At 41.4% G+C, this 20,327-nt stretch overlaps 1 protein-coding gene across 1 annotated transcript in view; it reads left to right on the forward strand.

Annotated features, from left to right (window-relative positions):
- Window positions 1-20,327, forward strand: part of nek11 (NIMA-related kinase 11) — a 104,368-nt gene that overhangs the window by 74,103 nt on the left and 9,938 nt on the right. The window contains 2 exon segments of the mRNA XM_078287047.1: window positions 7,713-7,773; window positions 8,149-8,151. Of these exon segments, the coding sequence (XP_078143173.1) occupies window positions 7,713-7,773; window positions 8,149-8,151 (64 nt within the window).

Here is a 20,327-nt window from a genome sequence, read left to right on the forward strand (position 1 = left end):
GGGCAGGCGGAGAGACACACGGGGAAATCCCGGACACAGGAGAAACACGATCAAACGTACGGGACAAGGAACACAAGAATTAACTCTGATATGAGAACGCAGAGCGACCGAGAGTGTGACTACCACAGGTTAGGTGGAACAATCTGGCGATGAATGGATGGCAAGCCAGGGTAGATATACTGGTGGTGATGAGTAATGAGGTTCAGGTGTGCAGGTAAATCCGGAGCCCAGGAGCTGGGGGGGGGAGAGGGAGCCACGCCCACGCTACACACACACACTAACAGACACAGACTAACACAGAGAAACACAAGGAAAACGTGACAGTGATCTGTTAGTTTGCTAGAACACAACCTGCTGTAACAGGCTGAGTGTGTAATACTTATAGTAACTTTATTTATTTTGCACTTTTTAAACAGAGTTACGATCTGCTTTATAGAGGCAAATTGAAACAGAGGTAATAAAATCAGGCAGAAGCACAGGACAAAACAATAAACAATAACAGCCAAAACTAATTAGAGCGTCAAATAAAAGCAGAACCAAAAACAGCATAAAAGAAATTCAATCAGACTAGGTTGAATGCTCAAATGAAACTTTATTCACAAGCGAAACTCTGTGGTGAAACTCCTCTCATTCATGGACTTAGAGACAGAACAGAGTTTTGGCCGACTCTGATTGGGAAAAGAAAAAGCATGAATGAAACTAGAGAGGCGGGAGGTGTTAGGTCGTCTTCCTGTTTTAACTTGCACATAAACTTCACTAGTAAAAGCCACAAAAGGTGAGTGAAGTAAAACATTTAGAATTGTAAAATTTACAATTATAAAATGTCTTTTCTATGAAAGAAAGAACTAGAACGGCCGATGGATTTCGGGGTCTAAGAGAAGGTCAACCAGCCATCAGCTGAATGGAGGAAATATAATTATAATACGGTTTCCTTGTTTGATTTTGAAAAACAAACGAGGAGATCACCTGTCAATCAAACAGTGTGGGCGGAGCTAGGATTTTCTGTTGATGCAGTTTCAGTTTGTCTTTTCTCTGTCTGTTCAGCCATGGTGGCAATAACACACTCTTTCCTGCTCCAACCCCCCTCCCATCCCCACCGCCTCACACACACACACACACACACACACACACACACACACGCACATCCATGGCAGCCTCCAACCAAGACACTCGAAACGCTAAATAGCATGAAGCAGAGTTACATCAGTGCAGTTTTTCGGTAAATAGAAGCTGCTATACATTCTGGGTCTATTACATCCAATTTCTGCAGTTGGAGCTGGAGGGGTGTGTGTGTGTGTGTGTGTGTGTGTGTGTGTGTGTGTGTGTGTGTGTGTGATGTCTGCAGAAACTGTCTTTTCAGGGTTTTCAGGCTGTTTGGCCTCAGTGACAGAGAGAAAAGCAGCTTCTCAAGGCTAGCAGCCAATTTGTGGCCATGGAGCAGTGAAAGTGGAAAGGCTGGGCGAGATTAAACCTATTTGTCACCGCTGATAGTGATGACAAAGAGAGGAGAGAGAAGAAATGGGCAAAACTGGAGATTGAGCAGCTGGAGTTTCCTCCCACCAGGGACCTGGATAATTACTGGACGCCGAGCTGGAGAGAGAGAAGCATTAACCTCAGAAACTTTATTACCGACTGAATTATTCCAGAGGGGTAATCGGCCACCGGGTTGCCTTTATTTAAAGAAATAGAAGAAGTAATTATTAACAATATGATACAATAACATTTGTTGTTCTGAACAAAATTCAGTTTGCGAAGCCAGAGCAGAAAACAGCACAAATTAACACCAGAAGTGGTTTTGAGGTCTAAGATTAGATTGTTAAGAGGTAAATAGAATTAATAAAAACTATTTTATTTTATTTAACAGACAATGGACAGTTAGGATGCCCCAGAATTAGCTACAAAGCTACATTTCATCTGCAGTCCCTGTCTTTATGTGATTTAGAAAATATTAACACATGAATTTCATTTTAAAAGCCTAAATATTTCAGAACACTTGACGGTGGCTTGGTCTTCCTAGTGTTAAACACAAAGCTAAACATTAGTGTTGTAATTGCAGTGTATTGCCATGCAAAGCTGCTTTCTGTGTGTTTTAAAAGGTAAAGGTCATAACTAGGGTTTGGATTTCATATCAACAAACATTGCACCTGCAAATGTTCTTAAACGATGTGCAGTCCACTTCTGTTCCAGCACAGGAGATTTTCCTGTTTCACAGTTATTGCTTTGTGGCGTCAGGGGAGCGACGCAGCAGCACAGGCAGTGATGGGCGGCACTGGCCCACCCAGCCAAGTTTGATCAAAATACATTTTGTTACAAAAAATATAAAATATATGTAAGAAAAGAAATAAATATAAACTTGATTTATTGTTGACTTGTGTGTGTTTAATTTGTCTTCTGATTAAAACGGAACTGTTGAAACAAGTTGTAGGAAGTGTCCGGAACGTGATTGGTTGCTCTGGTTCCGACAGGCACGTGATTGGTTGCTCTGGTTCCAACAGGCAAACTTCTCAAACTTCTCCCACGTGCGCCTTCAGCCAGCTAGCTAGCTAACGTAACGTGATGTAACGTTACCGCCACAATGGCTAAACAAAGTTCTTTAATGTGTTATTTTTAAAAAGCAGAAGAAGACACGCCACTGCCTCCATCGACCAAGTCCAGCCGGCCCGGGTCTTCAGACTCATTAGCCAACAGGAAGGCTAGCCCGGCGGTCAGCCTGACGCGGGTTCACCCGCCGATTTATCTGAAGGTATTTCCCTGCACTGTCAAGAATGGAAAATCAAGGTGCTTCTCATCAAAGCGGAGCTGATGGCCCATTTGCGAGAGAGGGGTTTGTGGACTGGAAGCACCTAGATCAGGCATGCGAAAAACACCAGACGAGCAAGCCCCACTCCGTCTCACTGGACAGGTTTCAAGGCTACAGGGACAGCCAAACTGCAGGCCGGGGAAATGTGTTAAATCAAATGAACCGTGATGCCATGGACTATTCATTTCTCGAGAGGAATCGGGACCATCTAAAAGTCGTTTTGGATATTGTACTGTTTTCCCCCTACGTGGACGCAGGGAACATGCAGATGCTCTCAATAAAGGAAACTTTATAGAACTGTTCAAGTTCATGTGCAAATATGATCCACAGATCCACAGAAATGGTCTAGAGCAGCTGCCCAGAAACTGAACACCAGGCATTATGTCCTTATGGCAGACGAATGTAAGGATGAGTCAAAGCGTGAATTCGTAGCTGTTTGTGTGAGATATGTTCACGCAGGGAAAATAAAAGAACGGGCAATCAGGTTTATGGACACAAGTGACATGAGCGCAAGTGGTATTTCAGAGAAGATATTACAGGTGATTGAACCACTGCAACTTGACCCATCTCTGTGCGTCGGCTTCAGTTTCGACGGGGCCTCCGTTACGTCAGGAAACAAGGGAGGTGTGCAAATGATTCTACAACAAACTTTTCCTCAAGCTGTGTATGTCCACTGTAATTCTCACAGACTGAATTTGGTACTCTGTGCAGCATCAAAGGTGTCTGGGCACGTTAGCACATCCTTTGATACACTGAACAATATACAGAGTTTCATGACAGGCAGCAGCAGACACGCAAGGTTTATGGAAGCACAAAAAGAGCTCCATCCATCCAGGACGCCCGTGCTCGGCACTTGAGCGATCCATGGACACGCGCTGGAGCTGTGAGCAAAATACTGACGTTACTCGACGTAATATTAGAAGTACTTGCTGAGTGTGCTGAAAGCAGCGGTCAAACGAAGGTCGAGGCGCAGTCCCTGCTCCAACAAATACAAATAAATTTGGGAAATTATTTCAGACGAGCGATTTTGCCACACGGGGTTTACAAAGCCCAGCATGGTCAGTCTCTGAGTGCATCGACCTAATCGAGGGACTAAAAGAGAGTTTTGCTCGGTTTAGAGACAATTCAGAGTGTGATTTTGAACAAGTGATGAAGCTAACAGAAAAATGAAATCAGGAGCTGGGACGTCACAGCTGGGACCAGAGGGAGAAGGCTCCCGGCAAGGCTTGCGGGATCTGTGGTCACAACTAGTTTGGGAAAAGCAACAAGTGTGAGAAATGATGATGACCTAAGACACATCTGGAACGATATCCTTGACAGACAGCTGACAGAGCTGGACAATCGTTTCCAGGAGGATCAGTATGGAATAATGTCTCTGCGGACCCCGTGTGATCACTATCACATCTCGGTTGAGGATGCTGAATTAACAATATTCATTGAGCAACTGCGTCGGAAAGTAGCCAATGGGCTGGAATTTCCATCCCTCATGGAAGTATTGGACATTTGTGCTCCTGACATTTTTCCAAACCTCAACAAACTACTTTGAGTCATCATCACCCTTCCCATGACTTCTTGTAGTGTTGAGAGACTGTTCTCCACTGCAGACCTCAGAGCATCCATGAGTACTACCTGTCTCACCAACCCGGCCCTCTCGTCCTTTGAAAAGGAACTCTGTGACTCTTTGGACTATGATGACATCATCTCTGTATTCAACGCCAAACCCAGACGTTTGCGCCTTGTTTTGTAGGCCATGAAAACAACAAAGGTCGGCCTGTTGTTTTACTCGTTTTTCACTGCTTCATATTTGCCCGTGAGGGGATTTCACGTTAAGTAATGGTGTGTTGTGTATTAGTTATGTAGCCCACTGTTAATAGGGTACATTGTCTATTTTAAATGAGTTGCTCATTTTTTCGCACAGAAGCTAAATTTCAACCAGATTTCATTGTATGTGGTTGATTTAATAGAAATTAAGGAGTGTGTTGTTCTTTCTTAATTCAAACAATGCTTGGCTGGGTGTTTTCATGCTTTGATTTCCTTTTACTGCTGATTTGTGTAAACAGCTGCTTGCGCATTTGCTGTTATTCGTGAGCTGACCATGGGACTGAAGCGAAAATGGCTTAAGTACCATAGTCAGCTCACATGGTCAGCTCACAGTGTAATGAATGCACGAGGGATATGTTACATGTGCGATTTCTGTCTGATGTATGCTATGTCATGCAGTATGTTAACACCTTCTCTGCTGTTTGGGTTTATGTTTAGTTGCCACTTTGTGCAATAAAATGTTTAAACAGTGCCGTGCGCTGTGGAGCCGATGCGCTGCCGGTTCTGCCGGTGCAAATATATGGATAGGATAGGATATAATAAACAGGATTTTGTCTATACAGCCTTTATAGACTGAGCTCTGTTGGTTGAGCATGTTGTATAGGCAGTGTTTTACTGTTATTGCCTTTGTAATGCAGAATGTTGCAAAGTAAAATTGTCGCTGTTTTTTCAGTTTGTCTATGTTTGTCCTTATTTCTACTTCTAAGTTTTTATAAGTCATTTTTTTCTGGGAAAAGATGGCCCACCCAAAATACAATTTCTGCCTCCGCCACTGGAGCGACGTGATAACAATGAATAAGGAGGCTTTTAATGTCGTAGGTAATGAAAACAAATATTTATTGCAGGTTGGGTTGTTGGCTGAAGCTGGCTGTGCAGCAGAGCATTAGAGGCAGAGTAATATTGAGGTTGGCTCCCAGTGGAAGCAGCTCAGCCTCGTCTCTCTCCGCTGTAACGAGGTAAAGAGAAGTGAGGAAAACGCTCGCTGCTCTTTCCTCCACAGAAAACTCCCTAAATACTTTCAAATGCAGCCGCTGCTGAAAGCCTCGCTGCGTTTCCTGAATGTTTTCTATTATAAAATTTAAGATGAAATTAAGATTTTTACTGTCCCATTGCACAAAATGACCGCAACTGATGGGGGTTGAGAGTTGAATCTAAACTAAATCTAAACTAAATCACGAGGCAGAAAGCGGTTGCACTGCTCTCTGTGGGTGAAACTGAAGCATGTTGCACTGCAGGCCACGCCCCAATCAGTGATGTCACAGCAGCTGACAGCTGATGGAAAACACCTGCTGTGACATCACTGACTGGGCTGCAGGAAGAGCTTTTGGTCGCTCTGTTTATATCAGTGAATATCAGGCTCATGTAGAGGAACGCTTAGCACAAAATTAAATAAAAAACACTGAAAACACTCACAGATCCTGTACATTTTAGACAGAGCGAATGATGGACTTTGTGTGATTTTTATATATATTATATAATATATATTATATTTTAAACATGTAACAAACAAAAAAACATAAATAAGAAGCAAAACAGGAAAATCCATCAAGTAAGCAAAAAAAAAACAACAGTGACAAAAATGAAAACATACGGTTAATTCTTGAAAAACAAAAAGTCATCAGTATTACATGCACACCCTTTATCAAATTAAATAATCACGTTATCAATATATACATATTATATAGTACTTCTCATATTTGTACTTCTTCTTAAACTGATATTTGTACTTAGTTTGATGTCTACATCTAAACCATTCCACAGATTCACATGAGTTGAAATGCACATAGATATACATAGATAAGATAGATATATATCTGTTGTCAGGATGCTGAAGGGTCAGTCTGGAGTATTGGGTTGGCGAAAGGCAAAAACATAAATGTAGATTATTGTCTGATATAATTCATAATCATATCATTCATAATATTGTTGTAAACCAACATGCATCATATAAATTTACCAGGTGTTCACAGAGCCAGGTTAAAAATAAAAAGCCGCCTCAATTTTATTTCTTTTTTTTCTTGAAACCAAGTACAGAGTAATAAAGCAGAGAATTGATGTTTTTATGGAGCTGAATGTGATTTACAATCCAGTTAAACTTGATTTAAAAACTTAAACATCATCCAAGATGCCAGGAACTCAAACAAAGTTCATTAAGCCCGTTGTTTCAGAAAGTAAATCTAGCAGGAAGTGGAGTTTGGAAATCCATTTACATTATTACTGAGTCTCAGGCACGTGCATTTTATTTGTTCATAAAACATGAGGAGAGATTTATCAGTGAAGTCCTGCAGACTGGGTTCATCACAGTTATCATTAATGCAACTTTGGGATCAATAAATATAAATAATGAAAAACAGCCAACTGGGAAAGAGGGAGGGGCTTAAATGACATCATTAAATCAATAGAAAACTCTCTCCTAGGTCGGATGAGGTATCGCTCATGTCAATGCAGCTTCAGGATCAATAGATATAGTCAATCGAAAAACATCAGGGGGAGGGGCATAAATGACATCAGCAATCAACAGGAATCTGACGAACTGTCACTCATGTCAGTGTGACAGCCAATCAGGAAAGGCTTTTTGTTATTGTTTGTAATTTGTTGCATGTCATCTGTCTAATTAATTAATTATGTTAATCGTACTGCTGCATTCTTGGCCAGGACACTCTTCAAAAAGAGATTTTTAATCGCAACGAGGCTTTTCTTCCCTGGTTAAACTAGAAAATCAACGCAAATAAAAGGCTAGAACAAAAAAGAGTAGTTCAAAAAAATGTTTTTTATTGCGGTGCGAGTGAAAAAAGAAATATACTGTATGTACAAAAGAACGTGAGCAAGAGCAAACGTTCCAGCTGCCTGCTTTCCTCAGCGCTCTGAACGCTGTCGCCATGTGATGAGTTCACAGATAGATGAGACAACTGGTAGCAGCTGTGTGTGCAGCTTTCCTCGTTAAATAAAGGTTAAAATAAAGCATGCCAGCGTGAGTTCAGGATCAATAGATAGATAGATGGATCAATAGATACAGATGATGAAAACAGCAGCACGTTTCCCGAGGCTCTGATGCTGTAGAGTGAAGTTGGTGTCGCTCCTCTGTTCTCAGGACGGCGACCTGGAGGCCATGATGAGGCAGCTGGAGAAGGTTCTGGAGGGAGAACTGAGCGGTGAGTCTGAGCCCGGGTCAGAGGGAGCGGCGCCGTGCAGCGGGGCGCCGTGCAGTGGGGCGCCGTGCAGCGGGGCGCCGTGCAGCGCGGCGCCGGGGAATCAAAATCTGCCTTTAACAACTATTTTCTGGTGCATTTTGTACATTTATTGTTTGTACAATATACTTGCATTTGTGACCTCTCACAGAGATTAATAGCCTATGTAATCCAATCGAAATAACAGAATGAAATGCAGTATGAAATGTAAAAAAAGCACTTAAAATATCAAATAGGACCCTACCAAAGTAGTTTGTTTGTTTACCATGGTAGTTTCCATTTCCATTTTCCAGTAACTAAGAAAAAATCTGTTTCTATACCAGATAAGCAAGAATTCAGTCAGTGTCGATATTTCTAGATGATGTCACTTGGTTTATACAAAACAGCTAGTGAACAGCTAGTACATCTACAAGTTTGCTGATGCGGCGAGCGGTTAGAAAGAGGAAGGTCTCGCACCAAGTGGACTGAAATTTGGAAGCGTATTTCTTCTTCTTGGGGTCAGGGTTAGGGTTAGGGTCAGGGTTAGGGTTAGGGTCAGGGTTAGGGTTAGGGTTAGGGTCAGGGTCAGGGTCAGGGTTAGGGTTAGGGTCAGGGTTAGGGTTAGGTTCAGGGTTAGAGTTAGTGTTAGGGTCAGGGTCAGGGTCAGGGTTAGGGTTAGGTTCAGGGTTAGAGTTAGTGTTAGGGTCAGGGTCAGGGTCAGGGTTAGGGTTTCATCCATTTTCAGCAGCAAACTGAGCGGAGCGGAGGGTTCGAGCGAGCGCAGTGACGAGTGACGCGCGTCAGGCGGGGTCGTCTGCGCACGCTCACCTCTGCCTCTGGGTCGGGTTGCCAGGTACCGCGACACATATCCCCCACAGAAACTGAGAAACACTCATTTGATTTGTGTCACTATGAAATCGGGAGATTAACGGGAGCACAGCGGGAGAAAGGGTTAAAAATAGGGAGACTCCCGCGAAAATCGGGAGTGTCGGCAGGAATGAAAACCAAGAACGCCATGTCGATACTTGTGTTCTCGTGGAGAACGTTCTCCCCAAGTCGTCTTGGGAAGAACGATCTTCTCATGACAGTGAACAGAGAAGCTTCCAGACAGTTTCAGATGCACTGTGTGATTAATGAAGACTCACAGCTGTTAGTTTCCCCAGCTGTTACCCGGCTCTGTGCTGCAGACCGCAGCGCCGCTCGCCGTTGTCGCAATGAATCTTGGGGCTTTCAATTCGTTCTCGTCGGTCAAGTCTCCGTCCGATGCTTCCTCGATATTTTGAGTTTGACAAGGAAACTTCCGGGGTTTCTATCCGTCCTCCGTCCGGTCGTTCTTTTGATTTGGAATCGTGCTTCGGCGGTTAAGATATGACGTAAAACGCGTCACGGAGGACACAAGAATGCACAAGAACGCGTATTGATAATCAGCAGTAAAGTTACTGTGGAGGAGAAGCTTTACAGTGGCAATACTGTCTGCAGCGGCGCAGGTGACAGCCAATGAAAACCAATATGTAAATGAGGTGTTTCATATTACACACTCCCTGATCGTCCACACACACACACACACACACGCAGCACAGTGGATCCAAAGGGAAAGAACGGCGAAGTTCTCTCCAGCAGAACTCTGTTTATTAAGAGAAGAAAAATGTATGAACCACTAACACTGAAACACACTGACAGAACAGTTTTTTTAGTGATATTTTATTTATTAATTCAAGTTTTTTAATGTAAATAATCATTAGTTGGAACTCGGGCTGGGTGATATACGGAAAATTTACTAAAACCGACAGAGACTGTGAAGCCGATCAGAGGTCAGACACATTGGACATTTTTCAGATATGTTGTAAATATTTAAAATTAACAGCAATGGTGTCTCTCCTGTCTTTATTTACAGCAACACAGCTAAAGAGTAAATGCAGTTTAGTATTAGTGAATTGCAGCATTACTGACAAACCCTTAATCAATCAGAATCAGAATCAGAAATACTTTATTGATCCCCGAGGGGAAATTAGGTTACGTTGCAGTTGCTCACATTCTAGAAGAGAAATATATATATAAGCATAGAGAAATTATAAGAAAAATAGAAATAAGAATGTAAAATATGTGCATTATACTACTATAACAATAATAATATAGAAATAAGAGAAATAAGAAATATGTACAAATATGTGCATCATACTACAATATATACAACAGTGTAAATAATTAAATAATTATTGCACAGTTGAATTATTGCACAAAATTATTACCAGAACCACGTGTTTAAATCCACAAACGGGATTTGAATCACACTTCAAACCACATATGAAAGTGGCTTTTATCTGATTTGAAAAGATCGGATTCCATGTGTTTTTTTTTCTGTTCACACATGAGAAAAAATGTCTGACTCTGAATATCCGATGATGAAAATCAGATTTGAGCCGACTGGGAGCTGTGATGTCACCACAGCTGCAGGATCTGAGCCTCGGCTTCATTATGTAAAAACTGGAGTTCCTGGAGGTTGTTGTCATTCAAGCTCCCATGATGCATTCTGCTTCCCATGTGAAGCGAGAGTCTTTTATCGTCGAGGAGTTTACAAGTTTGGTCATAATCAGCCTCGAGGGCAGTGTGGACACACACACACACACACACACACACACACACCTACACACACACACACACACACACGCACGCACACACACACATCAACACACACACAGTCTGGTCTGTAAGTGGAACAGAAATAAAATCTATTTACAGACCCTTCGCCTCCTTTAATGCTGAGGCAAGCGATGTACAAGCATGTTCATATTGATCACACACACATACACACACACACACACACACACTACATTAACAGTAAGCACCGCTCTGGTAATGATCTTATGTTTTCATGCTGAGACTATTTACAGCTACCAGGCCAGCAGGATCAGCAACAACCCCCAACACACACACACACACACACACACACACACATTGGAGGCCTTGTCCTCATTTCCTCAAAGGATAATGTTAAATTGAATGTAGCATCATCACAGTGACTCAGAATCGATATTGTGTGGAAGAGAAAAATGCAGTTCAGCATCGGAGAGCTGAGCTGAAACATCAGATCATCAGATCATCAGAACATCAGATCATCAGAACATCAGATCATCAGATCATCAGAACATCAGAACATCAGATCATCAGATCATCAGATCATCAGAACATCAGATCATCAGATCATCAGATCATCAGAACATCAGATCATCAGATCATCAGAACATCAGAACATCAGATCATCAGAACATCAGATCAGCAGATCATCAGATCATCAGAACATCAGATCATCAGAACATCAGATCATCAGAACATCAGAACATCAGAACATCAGATCATCAGAATATCAGAACATCAGATCATCAGAACACATCAGATCATCAGAACATCAGATCATCAGATCATCAGAACACATCAGATCATCAGAACATCAGAACATCAGATCATCAGAACATCAGATCATCAGATCATCAGAACATCAGATCATCAGAACATCAGAACATCAGAACATCAGATCATCAGAACATCAGATCATCAGATCATCAGAACATCAGATCATCAGAACATCAGATCATCAGATCATCAGAACATCAGATCATCAGATCATCAGATCATCAGATCATCAGAACATCAGATCATCAGAACATCAGATCATCAGAACATCAGATCATCAGATCATCAGATCATCAGATCATCAGAACATCAGAACATCAGATCATCAGAACATCAGAACATCAGATCATCAGAACATCAGATCATCAGATCATCAGATCATCAGAACATCAGAACATCAGAACATCAGATCATCAGAACACATCAGATCATCAGAACATCAGAACATCAGATCATCAGAACATCAGAACATCAGATCATCAGATCATCAGAACATCAGATCATCAGAACATCAGATCATCAGAACATCAGAACATCAGATCATCAGAACATCAGATCATCAGATCATCAGAACATCAGATCATCAGATCATCAGAACATCAGATCATCAGATCATCAGAACATCAGAACACATCAGATCATCAGATCATCAGATCATCAGAACACATCAGAACACATCAGATCATCAGAACATCAGATCATCAGAACACATCAGATCATCAGATCATCAGATCATCAGAACACATCAGAACACATCAGATCATCAGAACATCAGATCATCAGAACACATCAGATCATCAGAACACATCAGATCATCAGAACATCAGATCATCAGATCATCAGAACATCAGATCATCAGATCATCAGAACATCAGAACACATCAGATCATCAGATCATCAGATCATCAGATCATCAGAACACATCAGAACACATCAGATCATCAGAACATCAGATCATCAGAACACATCAGATCATCAGATCATCAGATCATCAGAACACATCAGAACACATCAGATCATCAGAACATCAGATCATCAGAACACATCAGATCATCAGATCATCAGAACATCAGAACATCAGATCATCAGAACATCAGATCATCAGATCATCAGAACACATCAGATCATCAGAACATCAGAACATCAGATCATCAGATCATCAGAACATCAGATCATCAGATCATCAGAACATCAGATCATCAGAACATCAGATCATCAGATCATCAGAACATCAGATCATCAGATCATCAGAACATCAGATCATCAGAACATCAGATCATCAGATCATCAGAACATCAGAACATCAGATCATCAGATCATCAGATCATCAGAACATCAGATCATCAGAACATCAGATCATCAGATCATCAGAACATCAGATCATCAGAACATCAGATCATCAGAACATCAGATCATCAGATCATCAGAACATCAGAACATCAGATCATCAGATCATCAGATTTCTGTGCGGAAGCCGCCCGGAACCCGTACGGCAGTTTCTGACGCTCCGTTCTTTTTCCGTGTCTGGTCTATTTTTGCCAGATCCGCTTGCGTCTAACAAGTGTGAAAATGCACTATATTGACTTGTGGGCGTGTAAATTAGACATTTAACTCAATCAAACGAGTGCGGTGTACATTACCTTCCGTGCCGGAGCCGTGCCGCGTCTGGTGGACGTTGGGCTTAAAAGCGACTGAAGTTTTTCATTTTGGGATCCACAGAGCAAGCAGTGTGTGTGTGTGTGTGTGTGTGTGTGTGTGTGTGTGTGTGTGTGTGTGCTGTAGAGTGCATCAGTTCCCAATCACTCAAGGATGGAAGTACAAGAACACACACACACACACACACACACACACACGCTGAGCGACATTCTTTGGCTCCAGAACATGATGGGAAATCCTTGCGCTAAAGAGCAGAAATTTCAAATGATATTTCCAGCGCAAGGATTTCCCATCATGCACTGGAGCCAAAGAATGTCGCTCAGTGTGTGTGTGTGTGTTCTTGTACTTTCATCCTTGAGTGTTAGGCCTTCAGAGTGAGGCTGTTTTGGATCTGGTTTAGTGTTGAGACTAGTTAACTAGTTTTTTATCACAGAAAACCCTGAACTGCAGCGGAACTGAAGGTCCATTAAACTCAATATGAACCCAGAAAACTGCAGAAACTCTGCTGGTTCATCTGAATATGAGTTTACTTTACCAGTCTGATGAGTCGACGTTTTTGACGACGCAGCAACAATATCTGCATGACTGTTATTGTGAAAGCTGACAGGTGAGCTGCTGCAGAGGGGGGAACTAAGGTTTAATTAGTTCTATCTGCTCCAGTCCTGCTCCTGATCATCTGATGCCGTTTGATTGATTACAGATTGATTGTAGAATTGATCCATACTACACTGGTTGTCTATAGGAAGAGCTGAACCTCAACTGATTCTAATGAGACATTTTGATCAGATTCCACACAAGTATGAATCAGTGTGTTATTAGTATTATTATTATTTGTAGTAGTAGTAACGGTAATAGTAGTAGCAGCAGCAGTAGTAGTAATAGTAGTACTAGCAGTAGTTGTGATAGTAATAGTAATGGCAGTAGTAGTAGTAGCAGTAGTAGTAGTAGTAGTGACAGTAGTAGTAGTATTAGTAATGGCAGTAGTAGTAATAGTAATGGCAGTAGTAGTAGTAGTAGACAGTCTTACTTAAGTCACTTTTGGGGTATTTACATAGACTTACATTCATTTCCTGGAGACTTACCCTAACCCTAACCTTAACCACTGACCCAAAAATCAGCTTTTTACCAACTGGGGACACGCCTTTTGTCCCCAATTGTACAAGCCGTCCCCGATCAACTGGTCTTAAGTCTGGTGTGTGTCCCTGAAAGTGACTTAAGTCATACCCACACACACACACACACACACACACACACACACACACACACAATGATATGGCAGAGTCTTAATAAGCATGTTCATCCTGTGGAGAGACACATCTTAATGAATGGTTGTTTATTCCTGCAGTCCTCTCCCCCCCCCCCCCCCCCCCCCCCCCCCCCTCTCTCGTTCGCCCCCCCCCCCCCCCCCTCTCTCTCTCTCTCTCTCTCTCTCCATGGATGGATGAACCATGGATTTCCTTTTTTCATTTCCTGACAGATTTTCACTGCCTGTTCACCTGGAGCCTGACACTCCTCCTCCTCCTCTTCCTCCTCCTCCTCTCCTCACCTCCTCCTCTTCTTCCCTCTGTCTCCTCCTCTTCCTCCATGTTTCCTCACCTCCTCTCCTCTTCCTCCTCGCCACCTCCCGTTTGCTCTTCCTTGCCTCCTCCTTCTCTCCTCTTCCTCCTCATCTTCTTCCTCTTCCTCTCCTCCTCTTCCACCCCCTCCTCCTCTTGTTGGCCTAAATCAGTCAGAAACTTTCCTCTGCTGTGAAACTTTATCGCCTCGCTCTACTAACCTCCGACAAACCGAACTTCCTGCTGTTTCTTATTTTTAACTTTATGTCTCCTGGGTGTTTAACTGAGCTGCAGCCGACCGGGTCAACCGGTCTGCTGCCGGAGACGCTCAGCAGGCCGGAGGGTCGCTGCCTTGCTCAGCGGCAGCAGAGACACTTAAAGCTCCATATTCTACTGTCCAGAGTTTTATTGTGTGTGTTTTTTTGTGTCTTTCTGTCCATTCAAAGCTGTGTGTGTGGTGTCATGAACCAAAAACACTCTCAATCCATTTCTCCACGTTCATTTTCCAGCATCTCTCTGAGCCTTACCAAGAATAGGCCGTTTCTGTCTCCGTGTCTTTAAGGCTCATTAATATTAACGACCCTCCGTTCCGATCGGCTAACCGTTTCGAGAGCGAAACGTGAGACGCCGCGGCCCGGCGGCTACAGGTAGGGAAAACTCTCCGGTAATAAACGATGACGACCGCTCGACCGCTTTGAAAAAAACACTTTGTTAGTCTATTATTTCTTACAAAAATGATAATGAGCGAACCTTTGTGACGCCACAAAGTTACGGAAGTCCAAACGGCTCGTTTAGAGGCTCGCTTTTCTAATATGGATTGTGTGGATTTAGTTTTGATACTTTCACCATGTTTAGATACACATCCAACTCCTTTATCCTCACAGAGGAGAGGGAGGCCTGCTTTACATGATGTGGAGCTTTACTGAGGAAGGAGAGCGTTTCACTTTCCCCACCCAAAGGTTTCCAGCTGGTCTCTGATTCAAACCGACAACCTTCCAGTCACAAACCTGTTTCACAGTTCAGTTGATCTCCAACTCCAAAAATGTTTTTTTTTTATATAAAAAAAACAAAAAAACAATTAAAAAAACAGAACCAATACAAATTTGTTTGCTCTACATCAACTAGAGAAAAGATAAATTGTGAAGTGAAATTGTTTGTCACTGGCTCTGTGTGACCATATAAAGTAGAATTTAATTCAATTTCAGTTTGATGGGATTTTGTCATTTAGATGCTAATAAAACAAACACATTTAAAATGCATTGGCATCATTAGCAGAAACTGCAAACATTTAAATTTATTCATTCAATTTATTTTAGCTGTTTTTGCCAATTTCATGAATGCTAATACTTCAATTAAGTTGGAATTACTTGATCCGATTTGATGGAAATTTGTCAAACAGTTGAAATAAACAAACCTTACAAAACAGACCAAAACATTTTTTAGGAGTGTATTATAGTCCATGTTTAAATAGTGGCTTGTATGTACGCATGTGTGTATATATTCATGTATGTATGTATGTATGTATGTATGTATGTATTCATGTATGCATGCATATGTATGTATATATGTATGTGTGTGTATTTATTCATGAATGTATTTGTGTTCATATCTATGCATGCATGCACATATTTATGTCTGTATGTGTGTATTTGTTATATCTTGGCACATGCTGCTGTTTAATCAAATCTGCTGCTTTGGCTGAAACAGATAACAGCCGAACACGTTGCACATGAGCTTATGAGTTAAAATGTTGAGGTCGTCACATATGGAATCGGAGGAAATTATTTATTCATTCAAACCTTTGTGATTTATTTTTTAGGTGAATTTGATTCCTTATTTGTCATTTAAATGTTTGGTTTGAGGTGAGAGGTTTCCATCATCCCCCTGCACAATCTAATTTCTCTGTGCATTCTCGTCTTCTTTGTGTTATATCATTTGTATGCTTATGTGTGTATGTGCAAATGAATCCATTTTAAATTCTATTTCTCTGTATCTCCAGTAAGGTAAACAGCAGAGCAGGCCGGCGGTCAGGTTTGACAGGACAGGCTGTGTGAAGCTGCAGGGAGTCGAGTGTTTGGTGGATTATTGTTCCCAGAGGAACAAACACAGCAGACCACAGCGTCAGCAGAGATATGCGCTCATAAAATACTCATAAAATACTCATAAAATACTCTGATATTTAGCATTTAGTGGGCTGACGAAGGCGACTTACAAGCCATTATCATCTCCTGTATTACTGCCAAGCCATTAGCTTTCAAACGGCAGGTTTTATTCTTTGGGGTTTATTGGTGTTCCTGTATGGAAGTATATATAATATAATATAATATAATATAATATAATATAATATAATATAATATAATACTGCATTCACACAGGAACAGACTGCAGCTCTTTAACTCTTTCTATCTCCTGTCTGAACATTAGGCTACTACTACTACTACTACTACTACTACTACTACTACTACTGCTACTACTACTACTACTACTACTATTACTGCTACTACTACTACTACTACTGCTACTGCTACTATTACTGCTACTACTACTACTACTACTACTATTACTGCTACTACTACTACTGCTACTACTACTACTACTACTACTACTACTACTATTACTGCTACTACTACTACTGCTACTGCTACTGATACTACTACTACTACTGCTACTACTACTACTACTACTACTGCTACTGATACTACTACTACTACTGCTGATACTACTACTACTACTACTACTACTGCTACTACTACTACTGCTACTACTACTACTACTACTGCTACTGCTACTACTACTACTACTGCTACTGATACTACTACTACTACTACTACTGATACTACTACTACTGCTACGACTACTACTACTGCTACTGCTACTGATACTACTACTAGTACTGCTGATACTACTACTACTACTACTGCTACTGATACTACTACTAGTACTGCTGATACTACTACTACTACTACTGCTACTACTACTACTACTGCTACTGATACTACTACTACTACTACTGCTGATACTACTACTACTACTACTACTGCTACTACTGCTGCTACTACTACTACTACTACTGCTACTACTACTACTACTGCTACTACTACTACTACTACTACTAATACTACTGCTACTATTGCTATTACTAGTACTGCTGATACTACTACTACTACTACTACTACTGCTACTGATACTACTACTAGTACTGCTGATACTACTACTACTACTACTGCTACTACTACTACTACTACTACTGCTACTGATACTACTACTACTACTACTGCTGATACTACTACTACTACTACTACTGCTACTACTGCTGCTACTACTACTACTACTACTGCTACTACTACTACTACTGCTACTACTGCTGCTACTACTACTACTACTACTGCTACTACTACTACTACTGCTACTACTACTACTACTACTAATACTACTGCTACTATTGCTATTACTACTACTACTGCTACTGCTGCTACTTCTGCTACTTACAACTTGCTGAAAAATCAATGTAACAAAACAATCATATCAACAGCCAGTCAGTCCTAATAAAGGGAAGACTGGCCCAGTGGCAGTGACGACCCAGAGCTCGTTAAGACACAGAGCTCGTTAAGACAGAGCTCGTTAAGACACAGAGCTCGTTAAGACAGAGCTCATTAAGACCTAGAACTTGTTAAGGCTGACTCGGCAAAATTCACAAACCATACTGGACTCACATCAAACAAATGAACAATACTGATACAGGATAATTATCTTGTCATCCGGCTCCTTTGACACCTCAGGCCTTTTAACGCTTTATGAGCCGGACTGCAGCTCAGATCCTCAGGCTATGCTGAAGGTTTTTTTGACATCAAATGCTTTACAAGTGTTAGGTTGCGAGATACCGTTGCTTTAAATCAAAATCATTGGGGGAGACAAGAAATTGTAATTTCAAAGTACTTTGCAGTTGTTCCATTTATTTCCACCAGTAACAGAAACCGGCCTTACCAAGATCAGAAGTTATGTGTGTCATATTTGAAACTAAGCGTCCTGTGATCTGATACCATGATTACTGGATTTAAAAGACAGTAGAGAGATGAGGTAGAGGGGAAACTTCAAATGTAGAGCTTTATAGAGGATTTGCAGTTTCATCACGATTCTGCCAGCTGAGTCTCCATGATGGAGGAACACTGTAGAACTGTGTGTTAGTTAATAAAATGTAAATCTGTATGAAGCAGCTAGAAGCAGAGAGCAGCTGAGTCAGCTTGTTGTGGTGTGGCTGTAGATCCATTCAGTAACGTTCTCAGTAAAAGTGAATAGTGTGATAAGGTGGATTTGGTTACTGTGACACAGTAAACTGTCTTGTCTTTAGCCCTAGTCTCTACTCCAAAACACTCTGAGTTGTAGCTTGAGAAGAGTCAGCTCAGTTAACCTGAACAAACTGTTAGCTAACTAACTAGCCGGCAAACACATTGATGTTAATGTGAACACGCTAACGCTAGCCGCTACTAGATACGTTAGCTAGTGTGCTAATCAGATGTGTTAACAACAAGACAGTGATGTTAGCTGACCAGATACTATGGTTAGCTAGCTAACAAGCTGACATTATCTAAACACTAAATCAATCAGATGGATCAGTGATGAAATGATCAGTTCAGTCAGAAACAGACAGAAATTAACCGTCTGTTCAATTCTGTTGAGACGACAGAAACACAGTCAGCTGTTCACAGAGCTGAGGACCTCCAAGATGGCCGCCAGAGGGTGCAGCAGGTCACAATAAAAGCCCTCTATAGATAAATATAACATAATGCATTTTCCTTCTCGTTGTTAATGAAGACCAACCAACCGTTTTGACATAAATCACACTGGTGAGTGTGAATTTTATCTCCGGTAATAAAACACGCAGCATCAGAGTCGACAGGGCAGCGAATGCTAAATGTCTCCATGATGAAATACAGACGTGAAACATGGCAGACATCGTCCCGTTACTGTCACATTACTGTCCCATTACTGATGAATGCAGAGATCGCCTCCATACACTTCAATGTGTTCTTATTAATGTTACTGCTGGTGATGTAAGTATTTTACTACTGGAGGGAGAGAGAGAGAGAGAGAGAGAGAGAGAGAGAGAGAGAGAGAGAGAGAGAGAGAGAGAGAGAGAGAGAGAGAGAGAGAGAGAGAGAGAGAGAAATGAATTGGGAAAGAAAGAAGGAAAAAAGCAAGAGAGGCAAAGAGAAAAAGGCAGAGTGGCAGAGCGAGAGAGATGGAGGGGAAAAGCGAGAGTGAGAGATACAGAAAATAGAGAAGGGGAAATAAAGAGTGAAATGAGGAGAGTGGGAGTGAGAGAAGGTAAATAGAGAGAGAGGGGAGAGAGAGAAAGAGAGATAAGGAGAACAAGCTTGGTTCACTATTAGCGATCTCATCCTTTCTTTTTTCTCCCAAATTCCCCTTTCTCTCTCTCTATTCCATTATCACTTCTTTTCTCTCCCTTGCTCTTTCTTCTCTCTCTTTCTTCCTTCCTCTCTCTCCCCCTCGTTCTCTTTTCTTCCCTTTTTTCCTCTCTCTCTTTCATCTGTCTCTTCCTTGGTTTCTCACTCTCCTCTCTCTTTCTTCATCTCTTTCTCTCATCCTCCCTCTTTCTCTCTTCATCCGTCTCTTTCTATATATATTTTCCCTTCTCTGACAGCCTTTCTCTCTCTCCCCCTCCCTCGCTCAATTACATAAAGATCAAATAAAATAATTAAAATGAATAAAAACCAAAAGTGAATTTTAATTTTAATAGTTTCATAAGCTGCATTTCTATCTTCTACTTTTTATTTGATTTATTTATCTATTTATATTCCATTTTATCTCATGTATATAAAGTCTGATGTGTTGTTGGATTTTTCCATTGCATGTAATGTAATGTAATGCAGTCTCAGTTTCTTACTGATTTATTGA

This window comes from Centroberyx gerrardi, chromosome 12, assembly GCF_048128805.1.
Source record: "Centroberyx gerrardi isolate f3 chromosome 12, fCenGer3.hap1.cur.20231027, whole genome shotgun sequence".
NCBI classification, from domain to species: Eukaryota; Metazoa; Chordata; class Actinopteri; order Beryciformes; family Berycidae; genus Centroberyx; species Centroberyx gerrardi.